The following is a 20864-nucleotide window of genomic DNA, read 5'->3' on the forward strand; positions in this document are numbered from 1 at the left end:
AGATGAAAGAACTCACATTCATTTAGAACTCTCAGATTATCCCAAAGTGCTTCACAGCAGTTAATTTGCACAGTATGGTCCCACAAATAACAATGAGATGAATGACCATTTGATGATATTGGTTACAGGATGAATGTTGGTTAGGCCACTGGAAGAAATCCCTGCTCGTCTTCAAAATAATGTATAATGGAATTTTTATGTTTACCTGAACAGGCAGATGGGGCTTTGGTTTAATGTCTCATTCAAAAGGCAGCACCTCCAACAATGCAATGCTCCCTCAGTACTGCACTGAAGTGTCAGCCTAGATTACATGAACCCAGAGCCTTGTGCCCTTGAAGGGAATCCACTACCAGTGAGCCAAGTTGTTACTCATAAGAAGATATGTCATCAATCTGCCATGTGTTTTAACTTATTCCCTTTCCACCCCTAACACACGCACCTGCGTGCATGCGTAAGTCCTCAGTCAAAAAGATAGAATCCTTACGATATATGAACAGTACATAATTAAAGATTTATGGGTTATAAAAGGATCCAAAATTTCTCTGGACACAATCGCAGTGGTGCCTTCCAATGCTGAACCTGCTGGAGTTTGCAGGGTCACTGGGAGGGGGGCACCTCATTTGCATGAGTCAGGCTGAAACAAGCATCATTTCAGGAAGTTCTCCAGCACCCATTTGCCATGCCTGTCAGAAACTCTCACGCCCAGCTGCCAGTGTGGGATGAGGTGGCCCAGGTCTCCTCCGACCCTGCCAATATTCTGATCGGCTCCCTGAGAAAGGTGGCCACTCTGCCAATGTTTTGTTCAATTTAAAATTCTTCAAAAGACCAAGTCACTTACCTTGCCCTCACTGATGGGACCCACATATGACCCTATGGAGGTTGGTATACGGGCAGTTGACGTACCAGCTGCCACTACTTCGCCAGGTCTCCTTCCAGCCGGAGGAGCAGGAACTCCCAACTTAGGGAATCTCCACCCCGGCTGCCATTCCATTTGCTTTGCAAGGGGTGGATGGAAGTTCTGCCCCTCATAAAAGTCAAAGAGGAAATTCATAGAAACAGTGGAGTTATGATGTGAGACTGGCAGAACCTGTGCCTCAAGGTGTTCATCCATCTAATTGAGATTTTAAAAAATTAAGGAACTAAGACAATGTAGAACTGAACTCCCAGCTTTATTTGTTTCTTCACATTTCCGAACCAATTAAGTGTAAAAGCTCCAAGCTCATAACTCCTATGCAATGCATGGTACATTAATAGATAATCTTGTACCCCTTCCAAAAATATTTATTTCTGTACTGAATAATGTGTGCCAAATGGGACCTAAATGAATTCTACTATTGCTGAGTTATCTCAACCACCAATCATCACAATGATTCTTAAATTAAGTCATGCAAGTTATGGAGTTTATTCATTCAAATTGTTTTCAGTGAAAACCAACATAGCGACTGTACTATCAAGAGGAGACAATTGAATTGAGACGAAGGGATTTTTTTTTCCCCTTGGCCTTGTAGCTTATTGCATTGTGTATTAAAACTATTAAGATGAAATTATTAGTAATAACATAGGTCATAATATTTCCTTGGAAAGTCCATGTGCAAACACTTTTACATAGAAAAGGTTAGCTTTGTCAGTTAAATTTCTAAGTAGTTTGTATAGTTGAATTGTACTGAGATATCATTGAGCCGTTTTACATGCGCTTAACAGAAATCAGTTGTGCTTCGCAATTGAAATACATCCAGGACATGATGCAGTGCACAACAATTATAACAACAACAACTTGTATTTATGTAGCGCCTCTAACATATTGAAACATCCCAAGGCACTTCACAGGAGTATTATGAGATTAAAAATTTGGCACCAAGCCGCATAAGTAGAAATTAGCACAGGTGAAAGAGGTATGTTTTAAGGAGCGTCCTGAAGGAGGAAAGAAAGGTAGCGAGGCAGAGAACATAAGAACATAAGAATTAGGAACAGGAGTAGGCCATCTAGCCCCTCGAGCCTGCTCTGCCATTCAACAAGATCATGGCTGATCTGGCCGTGGACTCAGCTCCACTTACCCGCCCGCTCCCCATAACCCTTAATTCCCTTATTGGTTAAAAATCTATCTATCTGTGACTTGAATACATTCAATGAGCTAGCCTCAACTGCTTCCTTGGGCAGAGAATTCCACAGATTCACAACCCTCTGGGAGAAGAAATTCCTTCTCAACTCGGTTTTAAATTGGCTCCCCCGTATTTTGAGGCTGTGCCCCCTAGTTCTAGTCTCCCCGACCAGTGGAAACAACCTCCCTGCCTCTATCTTGTCTATCCCTTTCATGATTTTAAATGTTTCTATAATATCACCCCTCATCCTTCTGAACTCCAACGAGTAAAGACCCAGTCTACTCAATCTATCATCATAAGGTAACCCCCTCATCTCCGGAATCAACCTAGTGAATCGTCTCTGTACCCACTTCAAAGCCAGTATATCCTTCCTTAAGTAAGGTGACCAAAACTGCACGCAGTACTCCAGGTGTGGCCTCACCAATACCCTATACAGTTGCAGCAGGACCTCCCTGCTTTTGTACTCCATCCCTCTCGCAATGAAGGCCAACATTCCATTCGCCTTCCTGATTACCTGCTGCACCTGCAAACTAACTTTTTGGGATTCATGCACAAGGACCCCCAGGTCCCTTTGCACCGCAGCATGTTGTAATTTCTCCCCATTCAAATTATATTCCCTTTTACTGTTTTTTTCCCAAGGTGGATGACCTCACCCTTTCCAACATTGTATTCCATCTGCCAAAAGAGGTTTCGGCAGTGAGTTCCAGAGCTTGGGGCTGAGGCAATAGAAGGCACAGCCACCGAAGGTTGAGTGATTATCATCAGGAATGCACAAGAGGGTAGAATTAGAGGAGTGCAGATCAATTTGGGGGAGGGGGGCAGAGTTATGGGGCTGGAGGCGATTACAGAGATAGGGAGGGGTGAGGCCATGGAGGGATTTGAAAATAAGGATGAGAATTTTGAAATCGAGGCGTTGCTTAACCGGAAGCCAATGTAGGTCAGCGAGAAGAATGGCAAGTGTAGTCGCAGCCAGATGGACAATGGTGGAGATGAGTTGGAGGAGGATAGAGTGGTCAACCGTGTCAAAGGCCGCAGACAAATCAAGAAGGACGAGGAGGGATAGTTTGCCTTTGTCACAGTCACAAAGGATGTCATTTGTGACTTTGATGAGAGCTGTTTCGGTACTGTGGCAGGGACGGAAACCGGATTGAAGGGATTCAAACATGGAATTGCAGGAAAGATGGGCACTGATTTGGGAGGTGACAACACGTTCAAGGAATTTGGAGAAAAAAAAGGGAGGTTGGAAATGTGGCAGCAGTTTGCAAGGATGGAGCGGTCAAGGGTTGTTTTTTTGAGGAGAGGGGTGACAATGGCAGATTTGAGGGAGAGGGGGGCAGTACCTGAGGAGACAGAACCGTTAACAATGTCAGCTAACGTGAGAGCCAGAAAAGGAAGTTGGGTGGTCAGCAGTTTGGTGGGAATAGGGTCAAGGGAGCAGGAAGTAGGTCACATGGACAGGATGATCTCGGAAAGGACATGAGGGGAGATCGGAGAGATACTGGAGAAAGATGTGAGGTCAGGGGGAGGGCAGGGGGCTTCCTTCGGGGAAGTCTGACCCGGTGGGCTAGAGGAAGGAAGGGAAGAGGCAGAAGTGGCCAATTTGCCACTAAATTTGAGGAGCCCACTGTGTTCTTACTGACAAAAAAAATCATATTACCATGTATATATCACACTTGCAGTGGGACCTGCTAACAAGTGAATTATTTCCCTCAAAATGGTGGCTTGATGACATGGCAGAGTTTTGCAATTTCTTCCCTTCCACCAATCATCATCAATATCTGATAATTATTTCAAGGCTTAGCCTTTGGCTGAAATAAAGCTAGTGGCATTACTTGTTATGGATACAATCTCCATATGACAACACATTATAATTTTAGTATTCACTCAGAACTAAACATGTGGTGCGCTTGCCAGTCTCTTCTAAATTGTTTATGTTGTGTAAATGTTACAGTTATCAAAGTGATAGATGCCAATGCTTGAGAATGAAACCATATTTGTCCACCATTGTGAGCATGAAGGACTCCCAGTTCAGGTATAGTGCAAACAGATCCAAATAAAGTTCTCTCAACTATCTCAAACATTTGCCTTAAAACCAAACTCAAAAGAAGACTTATTATTGCACTTATTTAAATTTGATAGTTGCAGCAATCATACTTTGGGCCTCTAAGTGAATCTGCTATTTTAGTACTGATTTTTACAGAGTAATGCACACACCCAGATGCACCAGTTTGTAGGAACCAAAACTCATTCCATACAGGATTTCTGTTACCAACAGGAGAGAAGAATCGATTTTGTCAGGCTGGTCTGGATTGAAATCCAGGGCCCAGAGGTGAAAGAACCAGGTGCTAAACCACTGCCCTATTCCATCCCCTTGACTAGTGCTGTTTATTAACATTTATAATGTCTATCAGGAACATATCTTGACATGACAGAATTGGTGATGTCATACAGCGATACCAATTAACCAACTATTACAGTTTTACAATTCAGTTAACCAACTATTGCTAACCAACTATTGCAGTTATTCAGTTAACCAACTATTGCAGTTATTCAGTTAACTAAATACTGACCTCTTTTACAGTAAAATTTTGTTTCACAGCTATGTGTGGACATCGGCTGCTGCTTGCTCTGATGAAACAGATGGAAGAAACGAATAGCATCAAAAGTGCCCCCTTCATGTTACCGTCTTGAGAGGATCTGAAAGACAAAAATGTTAAATTAGGTTTCTCAACCTCATCACTCTGATCTTGGCATCCAGAAACAGAAGGAGAAGTGTGACATTTGAGAACAACAGATAATGATTAAACTGAAACATCTCTTAAAAATGGAGGCCATTCATTGTTTAGGCAGTGTGGGCTGCATGCTGTGTATTGGGTTAACATGCAACAGTTTTTTTTAATATAAAACGAGCTTAAACTTTAAAAAGGAATGTTTTTAAACACGGATTGTTATTTTGCTAAAGTTAGTTGAGGGCATCGATTATCCTCAGGTGAATGGATCAGACTTCTTTACCTAGGATTGGTTCGGTTTTCGTTTTCCGCATTGTGCACATTGCTTATTTGCTGCATTTTTTGTTCCTTCCCTACCCGATGAAGGGCACAAGCTGACCTACCTACCGGTATCGCCGATGTCTCTTTTCACCTTCAGGTAAATGTTGTCTTGCCTGGGTTGAGGTCATCATCTGCAGTCTGGCTGCACTCCGCCAACTTTGTCAGGGTGACAACAGTCAAATTACTCAAATTCTTCAGTTTGTGTTTAAGTGTGTCCAGTGAGCTTGCTGTTACTATTTGGTTATCTAACTGGGTGGCAGTGGGCAATTGTCGGTGGGAAGCTGCTATCTGATTTCTTTCCCCCTCCGATTACCTTCGGGGGAAGTATATGGTAGCTCAGTCAGACTTCGTTGCAAGAGTGAAAGTCTACACCGGCAGCCCTTTCAAAGAGAGAATCTCGCCATTCGCGACCTATTAAAAAGGGCGAGGCGTCCTTTTTAAAGAGAGTATCGTCATAAAACCCTGCGATGCTGAGATGAGGAGCTCTGCCTGAATATTGCCGATTGCTCCGATTCCCTCAATACTTTTTATCAAATTGACTGCGTGTTTTAGCCAGCTCTCCCCAATCAGCTCCAGCCATTCTGTTGGAAGAATTCACTGTTCGAACAAAAGGATTGCCTTGTTTTGTGACAGAACATGGCAGAATTATAGTGACTCACTGAATGGTTTATTCCCCTTCCTCTTTCAGACTTTCCTTTCACCATTCTCAGCTGAGAGAGTGGGCAGACTCTGGAGTTGACCTTCGAGTTGAAATGCATTTCCCTGAGTTTTACCTTTCCAGATGTTGACCGAGCTGTTGTGTATTCCAAGCATCTGCATTTAATTTCAGTTTGCAGCATGTACCTGCAAGCCCAGGATTTTTAATGCCTTTCTTACTCGTTAATGTCGAAACGATGTTTGAACAGCTGCAACAGTGAACGGAATCGACCATTTCGCTCATCACATCTCAGCGCTCCCGATAAACACAAGACATACCTGTACCATACCCTCCCGCTTCTCTTCAAATGACTCAAATGTCCAGCTCACCCTCGCCCTGTGAATTTAGCAGGGCTCCAGACTGGATTTGTGAAAACCGTGAACACAGGTCCTGATCACTTTCCCTAAGCTCCACTCGCCTCAGTCTGTCTGTACAATTCAACCCAACTCTATCCGGTCACATCCCCGGGTCGAATAAATCAAATCCAGTCCTTCAGTACAAAAAAAAACAGAAAATGCTGGAAATACTCAAGGGTCAGGCAGTAAACGTGGAGAGAGAAACAGAGTTAACTTTTCTGGCCATCCGTCAGTCCTTCAATACATTGCCAATCTCGGTATCAGTGAACCGGCTCTAGTCATTTCCATGGGGTTCCAGTCTAACCCAGAGGGTTTCCTCTCAAATCCCCAACAAGCAAACTCTCCGACGGCCGGTTCCTTCAGCAGCAGAACCTCAGAGTGGACACAATATTGGACAACGTGATCATATTTTAGTGGGGGAGGGAGCTGTGTCCCGTAGCCCCCTTGTTACACCCCCATCCCTCTTATTACAATAACCCTCTCTGTTTAAATAAACCCCTCCCCCGTATCACGATAACCCCCAATAGCTTACCCTGGAGCAAAGCGATGTGTTTCGGAGCTGACCCCCGAATCCCAGCTGTAGTGTAGCGGTGTCCCACAACACGTCCTTATATCCGAGTCAGCGCCACGCAAAGATCTTAGTTACCTAACAGAGCCAGGTAAGAGCAATCCCCACCCCCCGGGCCCGGGGGAGATCCCAGTAATGTACACGTCTGTACAAGTGTGTGTATCAGGTAATGTCGAGACATAGAAACATAGAAAATAGATGCAGGAGCAGGCCATTCGGCCCTTCAAGCCTGCACCACCATTCAATAAGATCATGGCTGATCATTCACCTCAGTACCCCTTTCCTGCTTTCTCTCCATACCCCTCGACCCCTTTAGCCGTAAGGGCCACATCTAACTCCCTCTTGAATATATCCAATGAACTGACATCAACAACTCTCTGCGGCAGGGAATTCCACAGGTTAACAACTCTCTGAGTGAAGAGGTTTCTCCTCATCTCAGTCCTAAATGGCCCACCCCTTATCCTAAGATTGTGTCCCCTGGTTCTGGACTTCCCCAACATCGGAAACATTCTTCCCGCATCTAACCTGTCCCATCCCGTCCGAATCTTATACGTTTCTATGAGATCCCCTCTCATCCTTCTAAACTCCAGTGTATAAAGGCCCAGTTGATCCAATCTCTCCTCATACGTCAGTCCAGCCATCCCTGGAATCAGTCTGGTGAACCTTCGCTGCACTCCCTCAATAGCAAGAATGTCCTTCCTCAGATTAGGAGACCAAAACTGAACACAATATTCCAGATGGGGCCTCACCAAGGTCCTGTACAATTGCAGTAAGACCTCCCTGCTCCTATACTCAAATCCCCGAGCTATGAAGGCCAACATGCCATTTGCCTTCTTCACCGCCTGCTGTACATGCATGTCAACTTTCAATGACTGATGAACCATGACACCCAGGTCTCGTTGCAGCTCCCCTTTTCCTAATCTGCCGCCATTCAGATAATATTCTGCCTTCGTGTTATTGCCTCCAAAGTGGATAACCTCACATTTATCCACGTTATACTGCATCTACTATGCATTTGCCCACTCACCTAACCTGTCCAAATCACCCTGCAGCCTCTTAGCATCCTCCTCACAGCTCACACCGCCACCCTGTTTAGTGTCATCAGCAAACTTGGAGATATTAAATTCAATTCCTTCATCCAAATCATTAATGTATATTGTAAAGAGCTGGGGTCCCAGCACTGAGCCCTGCAGTACTCCACTAGTCACTGCCTCCCATTCCGAAAAGGACCCGTTTATCCCGACTCTCTGCTTCCTGTCTGCCAACCAATTCTCTATCCACGCCAGTACATTTTACCCCCAATACAATGTGCTTTAATTTTGCACACCAATCTCTTATGTGGGACCTTGTCAAAGACCTTTTGAAATTCCAAATACACCACATCCACTGATTCTCCCTTGTCCACTCTACTCGTTACTTCCTCAAAAAATTCCAGAAGATTTGGCAAGCATGATTTCCCCTACATAAATCCATGCTGACTTGGACCGATCCTGTCACTGCTTTCCAAATGCGTTGCTATTTCATCCTTCATGATCCGACATTTTCCCCACTACTGATGTCAGGGTAACCAGTCTATAATTACCCACTTTCTCTCTCCGTCCTTTTTAAAAAAGTGGTGTTACATTAGCTACCCTCCAGTCCATAGGAACTGATCCCGAGTTGATAGACTGTTGGAAAATGATCACCAATGCATCCACTATTTCTCGGGCCATTTCCTTAAGTACTCTGGGATGCAGACTATCAGGTCCCGGGGATTTATCGGCCTTCAATCCCATCAATTTCCCCAACACAATTTTCTGCCAAATAAGGATATCCTTCAGTTCCTCCTTCTCACTAGACCCTCGGTCCCCTAGTACATCCAGAAGGTTACTTGTGTCTTCCTTCGTGAAGACAGAACCAAAGTATGTATTCAATTGGTCTGCCATTTCTTTGTTCCCCATTATAAATTCACTTGAGTCCAACTGCAAGGGACCTATGTTTGTCTTCACTAATCTTTTTCTCTTCACATATCTATAGAAGCTTTTGCAGTCAGTTTTTATGTTCCCGGCAAGCTTCCTCTCGTACTCTATTTTCCCCCTCTTAATCAAACCCTTTGTCCTCTTCTGCTGAATTCTAAATTTCTCCCAGTCCTCAGGTTTGCTTCTTTTTTTGGCCAATTTATATGCCTCTTCCTTGGATCTAACACTATCCTTAATTTCTCCTGTTAGCCACGGTTGAGCCACCTTCCCTGTTTTATTTTCACTCCAGATAGGGATGTACAATTGTTGAAATTCATCCATGTGATCTATAAATGTTTGCCTTTGCCTATCCACCATCAACCTTTTAAGTATTATTTGCCAGTCTATTCTAGCCAATTCACGCCTCATGCTGTCGAAGTTAGCTTTCTTTAAGTTCAGGACGCTAGTTTCTGAATTAACTGTGTCACTCTCCATCTTAATAAATAATTCTACCATATTATGGTCACTCTTCGCCAAGGGGCCTCGCACAACAAGATTGCTAATTAGTCCCTTCTCATTACACATCACCCAGTCTAGGATGGTCAGCTCTCTAGTTGGTTCCTCGACATATTGGTCAAGAAAACCATCCCTAATACACTCCAGGAAATCCTCCTCCACCGTATTGCTACCAGTTTGGTTAGCCCAATCTATATGTAAATTAAAGTCACCCATGATAACTGCTGTACCTTTCTTGCACACATCCCTTATTTCTTGTTTGATGCTGTCCCCAACCTCACTACTACTGTTTCGTGGTCTGTACACAACTCCCACCAGCGTTTTCTGCCCTTTGGTATTCCGTAGCTCCACTCATACCGATTCCACATCATCCAAGCCAAAGTCCTTCCTTACTATTGCATTAATTTCCTCTTTAACCAGTAATGCCACCCCGCCTCCTTTTCCTTTCTGTCCATCCTTCCTAAATGTTGAATACCCCTGGATGTTGAGTTCCCAGCCTTGGTCATCCTGGAGCCATGTCTCTGTGATGCCAATTACATCATATCCATTAACTGCTATCTGTGCAGTTAATTCGTCCATCTTATTCCGAATACTCCTCGCATTGAGGCACAGAGCCTTCAGGCTTGTCTTTTTAACATACTTTGTCCCTTTAGAATTTTGCTGTAATATGGCCCTTTTTATTTTTTGCCTTGGGTTTCTCTGCCCTCCACTTTTACTATTCTCCTTTCTATTTTTTGCTTCTGTCTCCCTTTTATTTCCCTCTGCCTCCCTGCATAGGTTTCCATCCCCTTGCCATGTTAGTTTAATTCCTCCCCAAAAGCACTAGCAAACACTTCCCCTAGGACATTGGTTCCAGTCCTGCCCAGGTGCAGACTGTCCGGTTTGTACTGGTCCCACCTACCCCAGAACCGGTTCCAATGTCCCAGGAATTTGAATCCCTCCCTTTTGCACCACTCCTCAAGCCACGCATTCATCTGAGATATCCTGCGATTCCTACTCTGACTACCACGTGGCACTGGTAGCAATCCTGAAATTACTACTTTTGAGGTCCTACTTTTTAATTTGGCTCCAAGCTCCCTAAATTCTTCTCATAGGAACCTCAGCCCATTTTTTACCTATATCGTTGGTACCTATATGCACCATGACAACTGGCTGTTCTCCCTCCCTTTTCAGAATGTCGTGCACCCGCTCCGAGACATCCTTGACCCTTGCACCAGAGAGGCAACATACCATCCTGGAGTCTTGGTTGCGGCTGCAGAAACGCCTATCTATTCTCCTTACAATTGAATCCCCTATCACTATCACTCTCCAACTCTTTTTCCTGCCCTCCTGTGCAGCAGAGCCACCCATGGTGCGATGAACTAGGCTCCTGCTGTCTTTCCCTGAAGAGTCATCCCCCCAACAGTACCCAAATCGATGTATCTGTTTGCAGGGGGATGACCACAGGGGACCCCTACACTACGTTCCTTGCACTGCTCTTCCTGTTGGTCACCCATTTACTATCTGGCTGTGTACCGTTTACCTGCGGTGAGACCCAACTCGCTAAACATGCTATTCATATCATTCTCAGCATCATGCATGCTCCAGAGTGAATCCACCAGCAGCTCTAGTGCCGCAATGCAGTCCGTCAGTATCTACAGGCGGATGCACTTCCCGCACACTTAATCGTCAGGGACACCGAAAGCATCTCTGAGTTCCCTCATAGTACAGGAGGAGCATAACACGTGTCCGAGCTCTCCTGCCATGACTTAACCCTTGGATTAACTTAATTGGGCAACAACAATGTTAAAAGGTTACTTACTGATAAAGAAAGAAATCAAAAAATGACTTACTTTAAAAAGAGGCAGCTCGTGCAGAGCACGGAGTGCAGCAGCATAGAGTGGCATTTGTGAGTTTGGTAAGTGGGTGAGTTTGGGCAAGTGGGGGTGGCAGGTGCTGTTTTGTCTTGTGTTTCCTACCAGTGCTGACACTAGAGCAGCTGATAAGGAGTGCGAGAGTTGGAGACGGAGGCCCAGAGACCAGCCCAACCTGCTGCAGACAAAGATAGAGGGGTGCGAAATCGAGAGGTGACATCACAGCCAAGCTGGTAAGTGGTTAGCTGTTCGACTGGTTAAGTATAACTCTCTTTTAGACTGACATTCAGATTGGTTTAATTGGCAGCTGTTTGGTGTTTAAGTAAATTTTAGTAAGTAAATTAATTTAAGGGTTAAGTCATGGCAGGAGAGCTTGGACCTGTGTCATGCTCCTCCTGTGCTATGTGGGAAATCAGGGACACTTCCAGTGTCCCTGACTACTATGTGTGCGGGAAGTATGTCCAGCTGCAGCTCCTGACAGACTGCATGACGGCACTGGAGCTGCGGATGGACTCACTATGGAGCATGCGCGATGCTGAGAATGTTGTGGATAGCACATTTAGTGAGCTGGTCACACCACAGGTAAGGGTTAGGACAGATAGTGAATGGGTGACCAAGAGACAAGGCAAGAGCAGGAAGGTAGTGCAGGAGTCCCCTGCGGTCATCTCCCTCCAAAACAGATATACCGTTTTGGATACTATTGGGGGAGATGACTTACAAGGGGCAGGCACCAGCAGCCAGGTTCATGGCACCATGGGTGGCTCTGCTGCACAGAAGGGTGGGAAAAAGAGTGGGAGAGCTATAGTGATAGGGGACTCTATTGTAAGGGGAATAGATAGGAGTTTCTGCGGCCACAACCGAGACTCCAGGATGGTATGTTGCCTCCCTGGTGCAAGGGTCAAGGATGTCTCAGAGCGGCTGCAGAGCAATCTGGAGAGCGAGGGTGAACAGCCAGTTGTCGTGGTACATGTAGGTACCAACGATATAGGTAAGAAGCGAAAAGAGGTCCGACAAGCTGAATTTAGGGAGCTAGGAGTTAAATTAAAAAGTAGGACCTCAAAGGTAGTAATCTATGGATTGCTACCAGTGTCACGTGATAATCAGAGTAGAGGGAGCAGGATAGTTAGAATAAATACATGGCTTGAGCAGGGTGCAAGAGGGAGGGATTCCAATTCCTGGGACATTGGAACCAGTTCTGGGGGAAGTGGGACCTGTACTTGGGCAGGAATGGAACTGGTGTCCTAGGGGTAACATTTGCTAATGCAGTTCGGGAGTGTTTAAACTAATATGGCAGGGGGATGGGAACCAATGCAGGGAGACAAGGCGAAGTAATATGGAGTCAGAAACAGATGGTAGAAAGGTAAAAAGCAATAGTGGAAGGCCGAGTAAACAAAGGCAAGAAACAAAAAGGGCCACACTACATCATAATTCTAAAAGAAATAAAAGGGTGTTAAAAAAACAAGCCTGAAGACTTTGTGTCTTAATGCAAGGAGTATCCGTAATAAGGTGGATGAATTAACTGTGCAAATAGATGTTAACAGATATGATGTGATTGGGATTACAGAGACGTGGCTCCAGGATGATCAGGGCTGGAAACTCAACGTCCAAGGGTATTCAACATTCAGGAAGGATAGAATAAAAGGAAAAGAAGGTGGGGTAGCATTGCTGGTTAAAGAGAAGATTAATGCAACAGTTAGGAAAGACATTAGCTTGGATGATGTGGAATCTATATGGGTAGAGCTGCAGAACACCAAAGGGCAAAAAACGTTAGTGCAAGTGGTGTACAGACCTCCAAACAGTAGTAGTGATGTTGGGGAAGGCATCAAACAGGAAATTAGGGGTGCATGCAATAAAGGTGCAGCAGTTATCATGGGTGACTTTAATATGCATATAAATTGGGCTAACCAAACTCGAAGCAACACAGTGGAGGAGGATTTCCTGGAGTGCATAAAGGATGGTTTTCTAGACCAATATGTCGAGGAACCAACTAGGGGGAGGCCATCTTAGACTGGGTGTTGTGTAATGAGAGGGGATTAATTAGCAATCTTGTTGTGCGAGACCCCTTGGGAAAGAGTGACCATACTATCATGGAATTCTACATTAGGATAGAGAATGAAACAGTTAATTCAGAGACAATGGTCCAGAACTTAAAGAAGGGTAACTTTGAAGGTATGAGGCGTGAATTGGCTCGGATAGATTGGCGAATGATACTTAAGCGGTTGACTGTGGATGGGCAATGGCAGACATTTAGAGACCGCATGGATGAACTACAACAATTGTACATCCCTGTCTGGCGTAAAAATAAAAAAGGGAAGGTGGCTCAACCGTGGCTATCAAGGGAAATCAGGGATAGTATTAAAGCCAAGGAAGTGGCATACAAATTAGCTAGAAACAGCAGCGAACCTGGGGACTGGGAGAAATTTAGAACTCAGCAGAGGAGGACAAAGGGTTTGATTAGGGCAGGGAAAATAGAGTACGAGAGGAAGCTTACAGGGAACATTAAGATGGACTGCAAAAGCTTCTATAGATATGTAAAGAGAAAAAGGTTAGTAAAGACAAATGTAGGTCCCCTGCAGTCAGAATCAGGGGAAGTCATAACGGGGAACAAAGAAATGGCAGACCAATTGAACAAGTACTTTGGTTCGGTATTCACTAAGGAGGACACAAACAACCTTCCGGATATAAAAGGGGTAGGAGGGTCTAGTAAGAAGAAGGAACTGAGGGAAATCCTTATTAGTCGGGAAATTGTGTTGGGGAAATTGATGGGATTGAAGGCCGATAAATCCCCAAGGCCTGATGGACTGCATCCCAGAGTACTTAAGGAGGTGGCCTTGGAAATAGCGGATGCATTGACAGTCATTTTCCAACATTCCATAGACTCTGGATCAGTTCCTATGGAGTGGAGGGTAGCCAATGTAACCCCACTTTTTAAAAAAGGAGGGAGAGAGAAAACAGGGAATTATAGACCGGTCAGCCTGACATTGGTAATGGGTAAAATGATGGGATCAATTATTAAGGATGTCATAGCAGCGCATTTGGAAAGAGGTGACATGATAGGTCCAAGTCAGCATGGATTTGTGAAAGGGAAATCATGTTTGACAAATCTTCTGGAATTTTTTGAGGATGTTTCCAGTAAAGTGGACAAGGGAGAACCAGTTGATGTGGTGTATTTGGAATTTCAAAAGGCTTTTGACAAGGTCCCACACAAGAGATTAATGTACAAAGTTAAAGGTGTAGTGTGCTGATGTGGATTGAGAACTGGTTGGCAGACAGGAAGCAAAGAGTAGGAGTAAATGGGTACTTTTGAGAATGGCAGGCAGTGACTAGTGGAGTATCGCAAGGTTCTGTGCTGGGGTCCCAGCTGTTTACAGTGTACATTAATGATTTAGACGAGGGGATTACATGTAGTATCTCCAAATTTGCAGATGACACTAAGTTGGGTGGCAGTGTGAGCTGCGAGGAGGATGCTATGAGGCTGCAAAGTGACTTGGATAGGTTAGGTGAGTGGGCAAATGCATGGCAGATGAAGTATAATGTGGATAAATGTGAGGTTATTCACTTTGGTGGTAAAAACAGAGAGACAGACTATTATCTGAATGGTGACAGATTAGGAAAAGGGGAGGTGCAACGAGACCTGGGTGTCATGGTACATCAGTCATTGAAGGTTGGCATGCAGGTACAGCAGGCGGTTAAGAAAGAAAATGGCATGTTGGCCTTCATAGCAAGGGGATTTGAGTACAGGGGCAGGGAGGTGTTGCTACAGTTGTACAGGGCCTTGGTGAGGCCACGCCTGGAGTATTGTGTACAGTTTGGTCTCCTAACTTGAGGAAGGACATTGTTGCTATTGAGGGAGTGCAGCGAAGGTTCACCAGACTGATTCCCGGGATGGCGGGACTGACATATCAAGAAAGACTGGATCAACTGGGCTTGTATTCACTCGAGTTCAGAAGAATGAGAGGGGATCTCATAGAAACGTTTAAAATTCTGACGGGTTTAGACAGGTTAGATGCAAGAAGAATGTTCCCAATGTTGGGGAAGTCCAGAACCAGGGGTCACAGTCTAAGGATAAGGGGTAAGCCATTTAGGACCGAGATGAGGAGAAACTTCTTCACCCAGAGAGTGGTGAACCTGTGGAATTCTCTACCACAGAAAGTTGTTGAGGCCAATTCACTAAATATATTCAAAAAGGAGTTAGATGAAGTCCTTACTACTAGGGGAATCAAGGGGTATGGCGAGAAAGCAGGAATGCGGTACTGAATTTGCATGTTCAGCCATGAACTCATTGAATGGCGGTGCAGGCTCGGAGGGCCGAATGGCCTACTCCTGCACCTATTTTCTATGTTTCTATGTTTTACCAATCACCAGCCAATCACTTACCCCCTTGGCTGTGACGTCACCTTTCAATTTCTTTCTACTTCTTTTTTGCCTTCTGCCCCTGCTGCAGTTGCACAAGCCACGCCTCCCCGACTGCTGCCGCTGGGCCTATGTATAGGCCTCCACACACTGCTTCTCCGACTCACCAACTGTCGAGAAGTGCTCGCTCTCACCAAATTGCTTATTGACTCCATATCGCACTGATCTTTATTATTTTTGATGTATCATTTATTGCAAGATATGAAAAGTCCTCCTCAAACAGCACTTGCTTTCTGCTTTTGTTGTAAGTGCCATTTCAGCCAATAGCGCAGCCCCCGGCATTGAAGAAAGACATTCATTTCTCGCTGTTTAAGACTTCGTGTTCAATGAATCACAGGTGATTGTTTCTTAGGCAAAAGAGGCTAGCTTATACACAGCAAGATCCCATAAACAGCAATTAAAATAATGACCAGTTAATATTTTTTGTTTGGTGACAGATAAACCTTCCAGTGTCTCTTCAAAATTAAACGTTTTCCACCTAAGCATCTCCATAGCATGGACTATTGAGGCATCAATGCGCTACCAGGTCTCTGCTACTTTAACTACTAGTTTGGGGGCAGAAGCAAATGGGGGCAGAAGCAAAAGATAGAAACGAGAATAGTAAAAGTGGAGGGCAGAGAAATCCAAGGCAAAAATCAAAAAGGGCCACATTACAGCAAAATTCTAAAGGGACAAAGAGTGCTAAAAAGACAAGCCTGAAGGCTCTGTGCCTCAATGCGAGGAGTATTCGGAATAAGGTGGACAAATTAACTGCGCAGGCAGCTATTAACGATTATGATATAATTGGGATTACAGAGACATGGCTCCAGGGTGACCAAGGCTGGGAACTCAACATCCAGGAGCATTCAACATTCAGGAAGGATAGACAGAAAGGAAAAGGAGATGGGATAGCGTTTCTGGTTAAAGAGGAAATTAACGCAATCGTAAGAAAGGACATTAGCGTGAATGATGTGGAATCTGTATGGGTGGAGCTGCAGAATATCAAAGGGCAGAAAACGCTCATGGGAGTTGTGTACAGACCACCAAACAGTAGTTGTGAGGTTGGGGATGGCATCAAACAGGAAATTAGGGATACGTGCAATCAAGGTACAGCAGTTATCATGGGAGACTTTAGTCTACATATAGATTGGACTAACCAAGCTGGTAGCAATGTGGTGGAGGAGGATTTCCTGGAGTGTATTAGGGATGGCTTTCTAGACCAATGTCGAGGAACCAACTAGAGAGCTGGCCATCCTAGACTGGGTGTTGTGTAATGAGAGAAGACTAATTAGCAATCTTGTTGTGCGAGGCCCCCTGGGGAAGAGTGACCATAATATGATAGAATTATTTATTAAGATGGAGAGTGACATAGTTAATTCAGAGACTAGGGTTCTGAACGTAAGGAAAGGTAACTTCGATGGTATGAGACGTGAATTGGCTAGGATAGACTGGCGAATGATACTTAAAGGGTTGACAGTGGATAGGCAATGGCAGATATTTATAGATTACATCGATGAACTTCAACAATTGTACATCCCTGTCTGGAGTAAAAATAAAACAGGGAAGGTAGCTCAACCGTGGCTAACAAGGGAAATTAGGGATAGTGTTAAATCGAAGGAAGAGGCATATAAATTGGCCAGAAAAAGCAGAAAACCTGAGGACTGGGAAAAATTTAGAATTCAGCAGAGGAGGACAAAGGGTTTAATTAGGAGGGGAAAATAGAGTATGAGAGGAAGCTTGCAGGGAACATAAAAACTGACTGCAAAAGCTTCGATAGATATGTGAAGAGAAAAAGATTAGTGAAGACCAACGTAGGTCCTTTGCAGTCAGAATCAAGTGAATTAATAATGGGGAACAAAGAAATGGCAGACCAATTGAACAAGTACTTTGGCTCTGTCTTCACTAAGGAAGACACAAATAACCTTCTGGAAATACTAGGGTTTTGAGTGTCTAGCGAAAAGGAGGAATTGAAGGAAATCCTTATTAGTCAGGAAATTGTGTTCGGGAAATTGATGGGATTGAAGGCCGATAAATCCCCGACCTGATAGGCTGCATCCCAGAGGACTTAAGGAAGTGGCCCTAGAAATAGTGGATGCATTGGTGATCATTTTCTAACATTCTATTGACTCTGGATCATTTCCTATGGACTGGAGGGTAGTTAATGTAACACCATTTTTAAAAAAGGAGGGAGTATGAAAACAGGGAATTATAGATCAGTTAGCCTGACATCGGTGGTGGGGAAAATGTTGGAATAAATTATTAAATCTGAAAAAACAGCACATTTGGAAAGCAGTGACAGGATCGGTCCTAGTCAGCATGGATTTCTGAAAGGGAAATCATGCTTGACAAATCTCCTAGAATTTTTTGAGGATGTAACTAGTAGAGTGGACAAGGGAGAACCAGTGGATGTGGTGTATTTGGACTTTCAAAAGGCTTTTGACAAGGTCCCACACAAGAGATTAGTGTGCAACATTAAAGCACATGGTATTGGAGGTAATGTACTGACGTGGATAGAGAATTGGTTGGCAGACAGGAAGCAGAGAGTTGGAATAAATGGGTCCTTTTCAGAATGGCAGGCAGTGACCAGTGGGGTGCCGCAGGGTTCAGTGCTGGGCCCCCAGCTATTTACAATATCAATTATTTACAATATCAATGATTTAGATGGAGGAATTGAATGTAATATCTCTAAGTTTGCAGATGACACGAAGCTGGGTGGCAGTGTGAGCTGTGAGGAGGATGCTAAGAGGCTGCAGGTTGATTTGGACAGGTTAGGTGAGTGGGCAAATGCAGTATAATGTGGATAAATGTGAGGTTATCCACTTTGGTGGCAAAAAACAGGAAGACAGATTATCATCTGAATGGTGACCGATTAGGAAAAGGGGAGGTGCAACGCGACCTGGGTGTCATGGTACATTAGTCATTGAAGTTTGGCATGCAGGTACAGCAGGCGGTGAAGAAGGCAAATGGCATGTTGGCTGTCATAGCTAGAGGATTTGAGTATAGGAGCAGGGAGGTCTTACTGCAGTTGTACAGAGCCTTGGTGAGGCTACACCTGGAATATTGTGTTCAGTTTTGGTCTCCTAATCTGAGGAAGGACGTTCTTGCTATTGAGAGAGTGCAGCGAAGGTTCACCAGATTGATTCCCTGGATGGCAGGACTGACATATGAGTAGAGATTGGATCAACTGGGCTTGTATCCACTGGAGTTTAGAAGAATGAGAGGGGATCTCATCGAAACATATAAAATTCTGACAGGATTAGACAGGTTAGAGGCAGCATGAATGTTCCCGTTGCTGGGGAGTTCCAGAACCAGGGATCACAGTCTAAGAATAAGAGGTAAGCCATTTAGGACCGAGATGAGGAGAAACTTCTTCACTCAGAGAGTGGTTAACCTGTGGAATTCTCTACCGCAGAAAGTTGTTGAGGCCAGTTCATTAGATATATTCAAAAGGGAGTTAGATATGGCCCTTACGGCCAAAGGTGTCAAGGGATATGGAGAGAAAGCAGGAAAGGGGTACTGAGGTTGAATGATCAGCCATGATCTTATTGAATGACGGTGCAGGCTCGAAGGGCCGAATGACCTACTCCTGCACCTAATTTCTATGTTTCTATGTTTAGATTTACAGAATCTTACAGCACAGAAACAGGCCATTTGGCCCTTCATGCCTGTGCCCGCTCTTTGAAAGAGCTGTCCAATTTAGTCCCATGCCATTACCCTGCAAATTAGTTCTCTTCAAATACATGTCCAATTGCCTTCTGAAAGTTCTTATGGAATCTGATTCCACCATTCTTTCAGGTCATGCGTTCCAGATTGTAACAGTGAAATAATTTCTCCTCAAATCCCTTTTCGTTCTTTTGCCAATTATTTTAAATCTTTGACCTCTGGTTACTGATCCACTTGCCAGAGGAAACAGTTTCTCCCTACTTGCTCGATCAAAAACCCTCATAATTTTGAATACCTATATTCGGTCTCCCTTGAACCTTCTCTGCTCTCAGGAGAACAATCGCAAACTGCGTTCCCTAACCACTGATTCCATCCCTCTCTCTAGCATTAATCTGAGGGTGAACAAGACTGTTCGCAACCTAGGTGTGATATTCGACCCTGAAATGAGCTTCCAGCCAAATATCCGCGGCATAACTAAAACCGCCATTTTCCACCTTCATAACATTGCCCACCTCTGCCTCTGCCTCAGCTCTTCTACTGCTGAAACCCTCATTCAAGTCTTTGTTACCTCTAGACTTGATTACTCCAACTCACTCCTGGGTGGCCTCCCACATTCTGCACTACGCAAACTTGGGGTCATCCAAAACTCAGCAGCCCATGTCCTAACTCATACCAAATTACAATCGCCCATCACCCCTGTGTTTTCTGACATACATTGGCTCCCAGTTAAACAACGCCTCGATTTCAAAATTCTCATCCTGGTTTACAAATCACTGCAAAGCTTTGCCCCTCCCGATCTCTAATCTTTTTCAGGCTCCACAAGATGTCTGCACTCCTCAAATTCTGCCCATTTGAACATCCCTCATTATAACTGCTCAACCATCGGTGGCCGTGCCTTCAACTAAGCTCTGGAACTCCCTCACTAAATCTCTCTCTGCCTCTCGACCTCTCTTTCCTCCTTTAAAACGCTCCTGCAAACCTACTTCTTTAAACAAGCTTTTGGTCATCTGCCTTAATTTCTTCTTTTGTGGCTGTGTGTTAAATGTATCTGTTTTGTCTTGTAACACTGCTGTGAAGCGCCTTGGGATATTTTACTACGTTAAAGGCACTCTATAAATAAAAGTTACTATTATTATTAATAGTCCCTGCTTCTCCAATCTCTCCACAAAACTGAAGTCCCTCATCCAATGATTATCATTCCAGTAAACCTCCTCTGTACCCTTTCCAAGGCCTTGTCGAGTGGTGCCCAGGATTGTAAACAATTGAGGTTTGGGGGCGCCGCGCTGGGTCCTGGGGCTGCTTTGATACTTATACCTGCCTGCTGCCAATGGTGTCTTCACACCATCGGCGGGGTATAAATAGAAGAGCAGCCCCAGGACCCAGCGAGGCGCCCCCCCCCCCCCCAACCTGTGTGAAAGCACCATCGGCGGCAGGTGGGGTATATGTAGAAGAGGGAGCCCCTACAGGGAACAGCGCGAGCTGGTCCAGGAGTGCGACGGCTTCGAGGAGGGCGACTGGACTCATGTCATCAGAGTCCAGGCAGCCCATTGGAGCAGAACGAGACCAGCGGCCTAGTCGGGACCCAGGTGGAGGAGGAGCAGCGCGGCCTGGAGGTCGAGCCCAGCGAGAGACGGTGTTCGAGCCCAGCGGGGGGGGCAGTGCCTGAGCCCAGCGGGGGGGGCAGTGCCTGAGCCCAGCGGGGGGGCAGTGCCTGAGCCCAGCGGGGGGGGGCA

General features: G+C 44.9%; 1 protein-coding gene across 1 annotated transcript in view; it reads right to left on the minus strand.

The window, feature by feature from the left end:
- Positions 1–20864, minus strand: part of LOC139266060 (apolipoprotein D-like) — an 82178-nt gene that overhangs the window by 19583 nt on the left and 41731 nt on the right. The window contains exon 2 of the mRNA XM_070883898.1: positions 4670–4796. Within this exon, the coding sequence (XP_070739999.1) occupies positions 4670–4777 (108 nt within the window). The 5' untranslated portion in view covers positions 4778–4796. The remainder of the gene's footprint in view (positions 1–4669; positions 4797–20864) is intronic.

This window comes from Pristiophorus japonicus, chromosome 6 (assembly GCF_044704955.1).
Source record: "Pristiophorus japonicus isolate sPriJap1 chromosome 6, sPriJap1.hap1, whole genome shotgun sequence".
Taxonomy (NCBI): Eukaryota; Metazoa; Chordata; class Chondrichthyes; family Pristiophoridae; genus Pristiophorus; species Pristiophorus japonicus.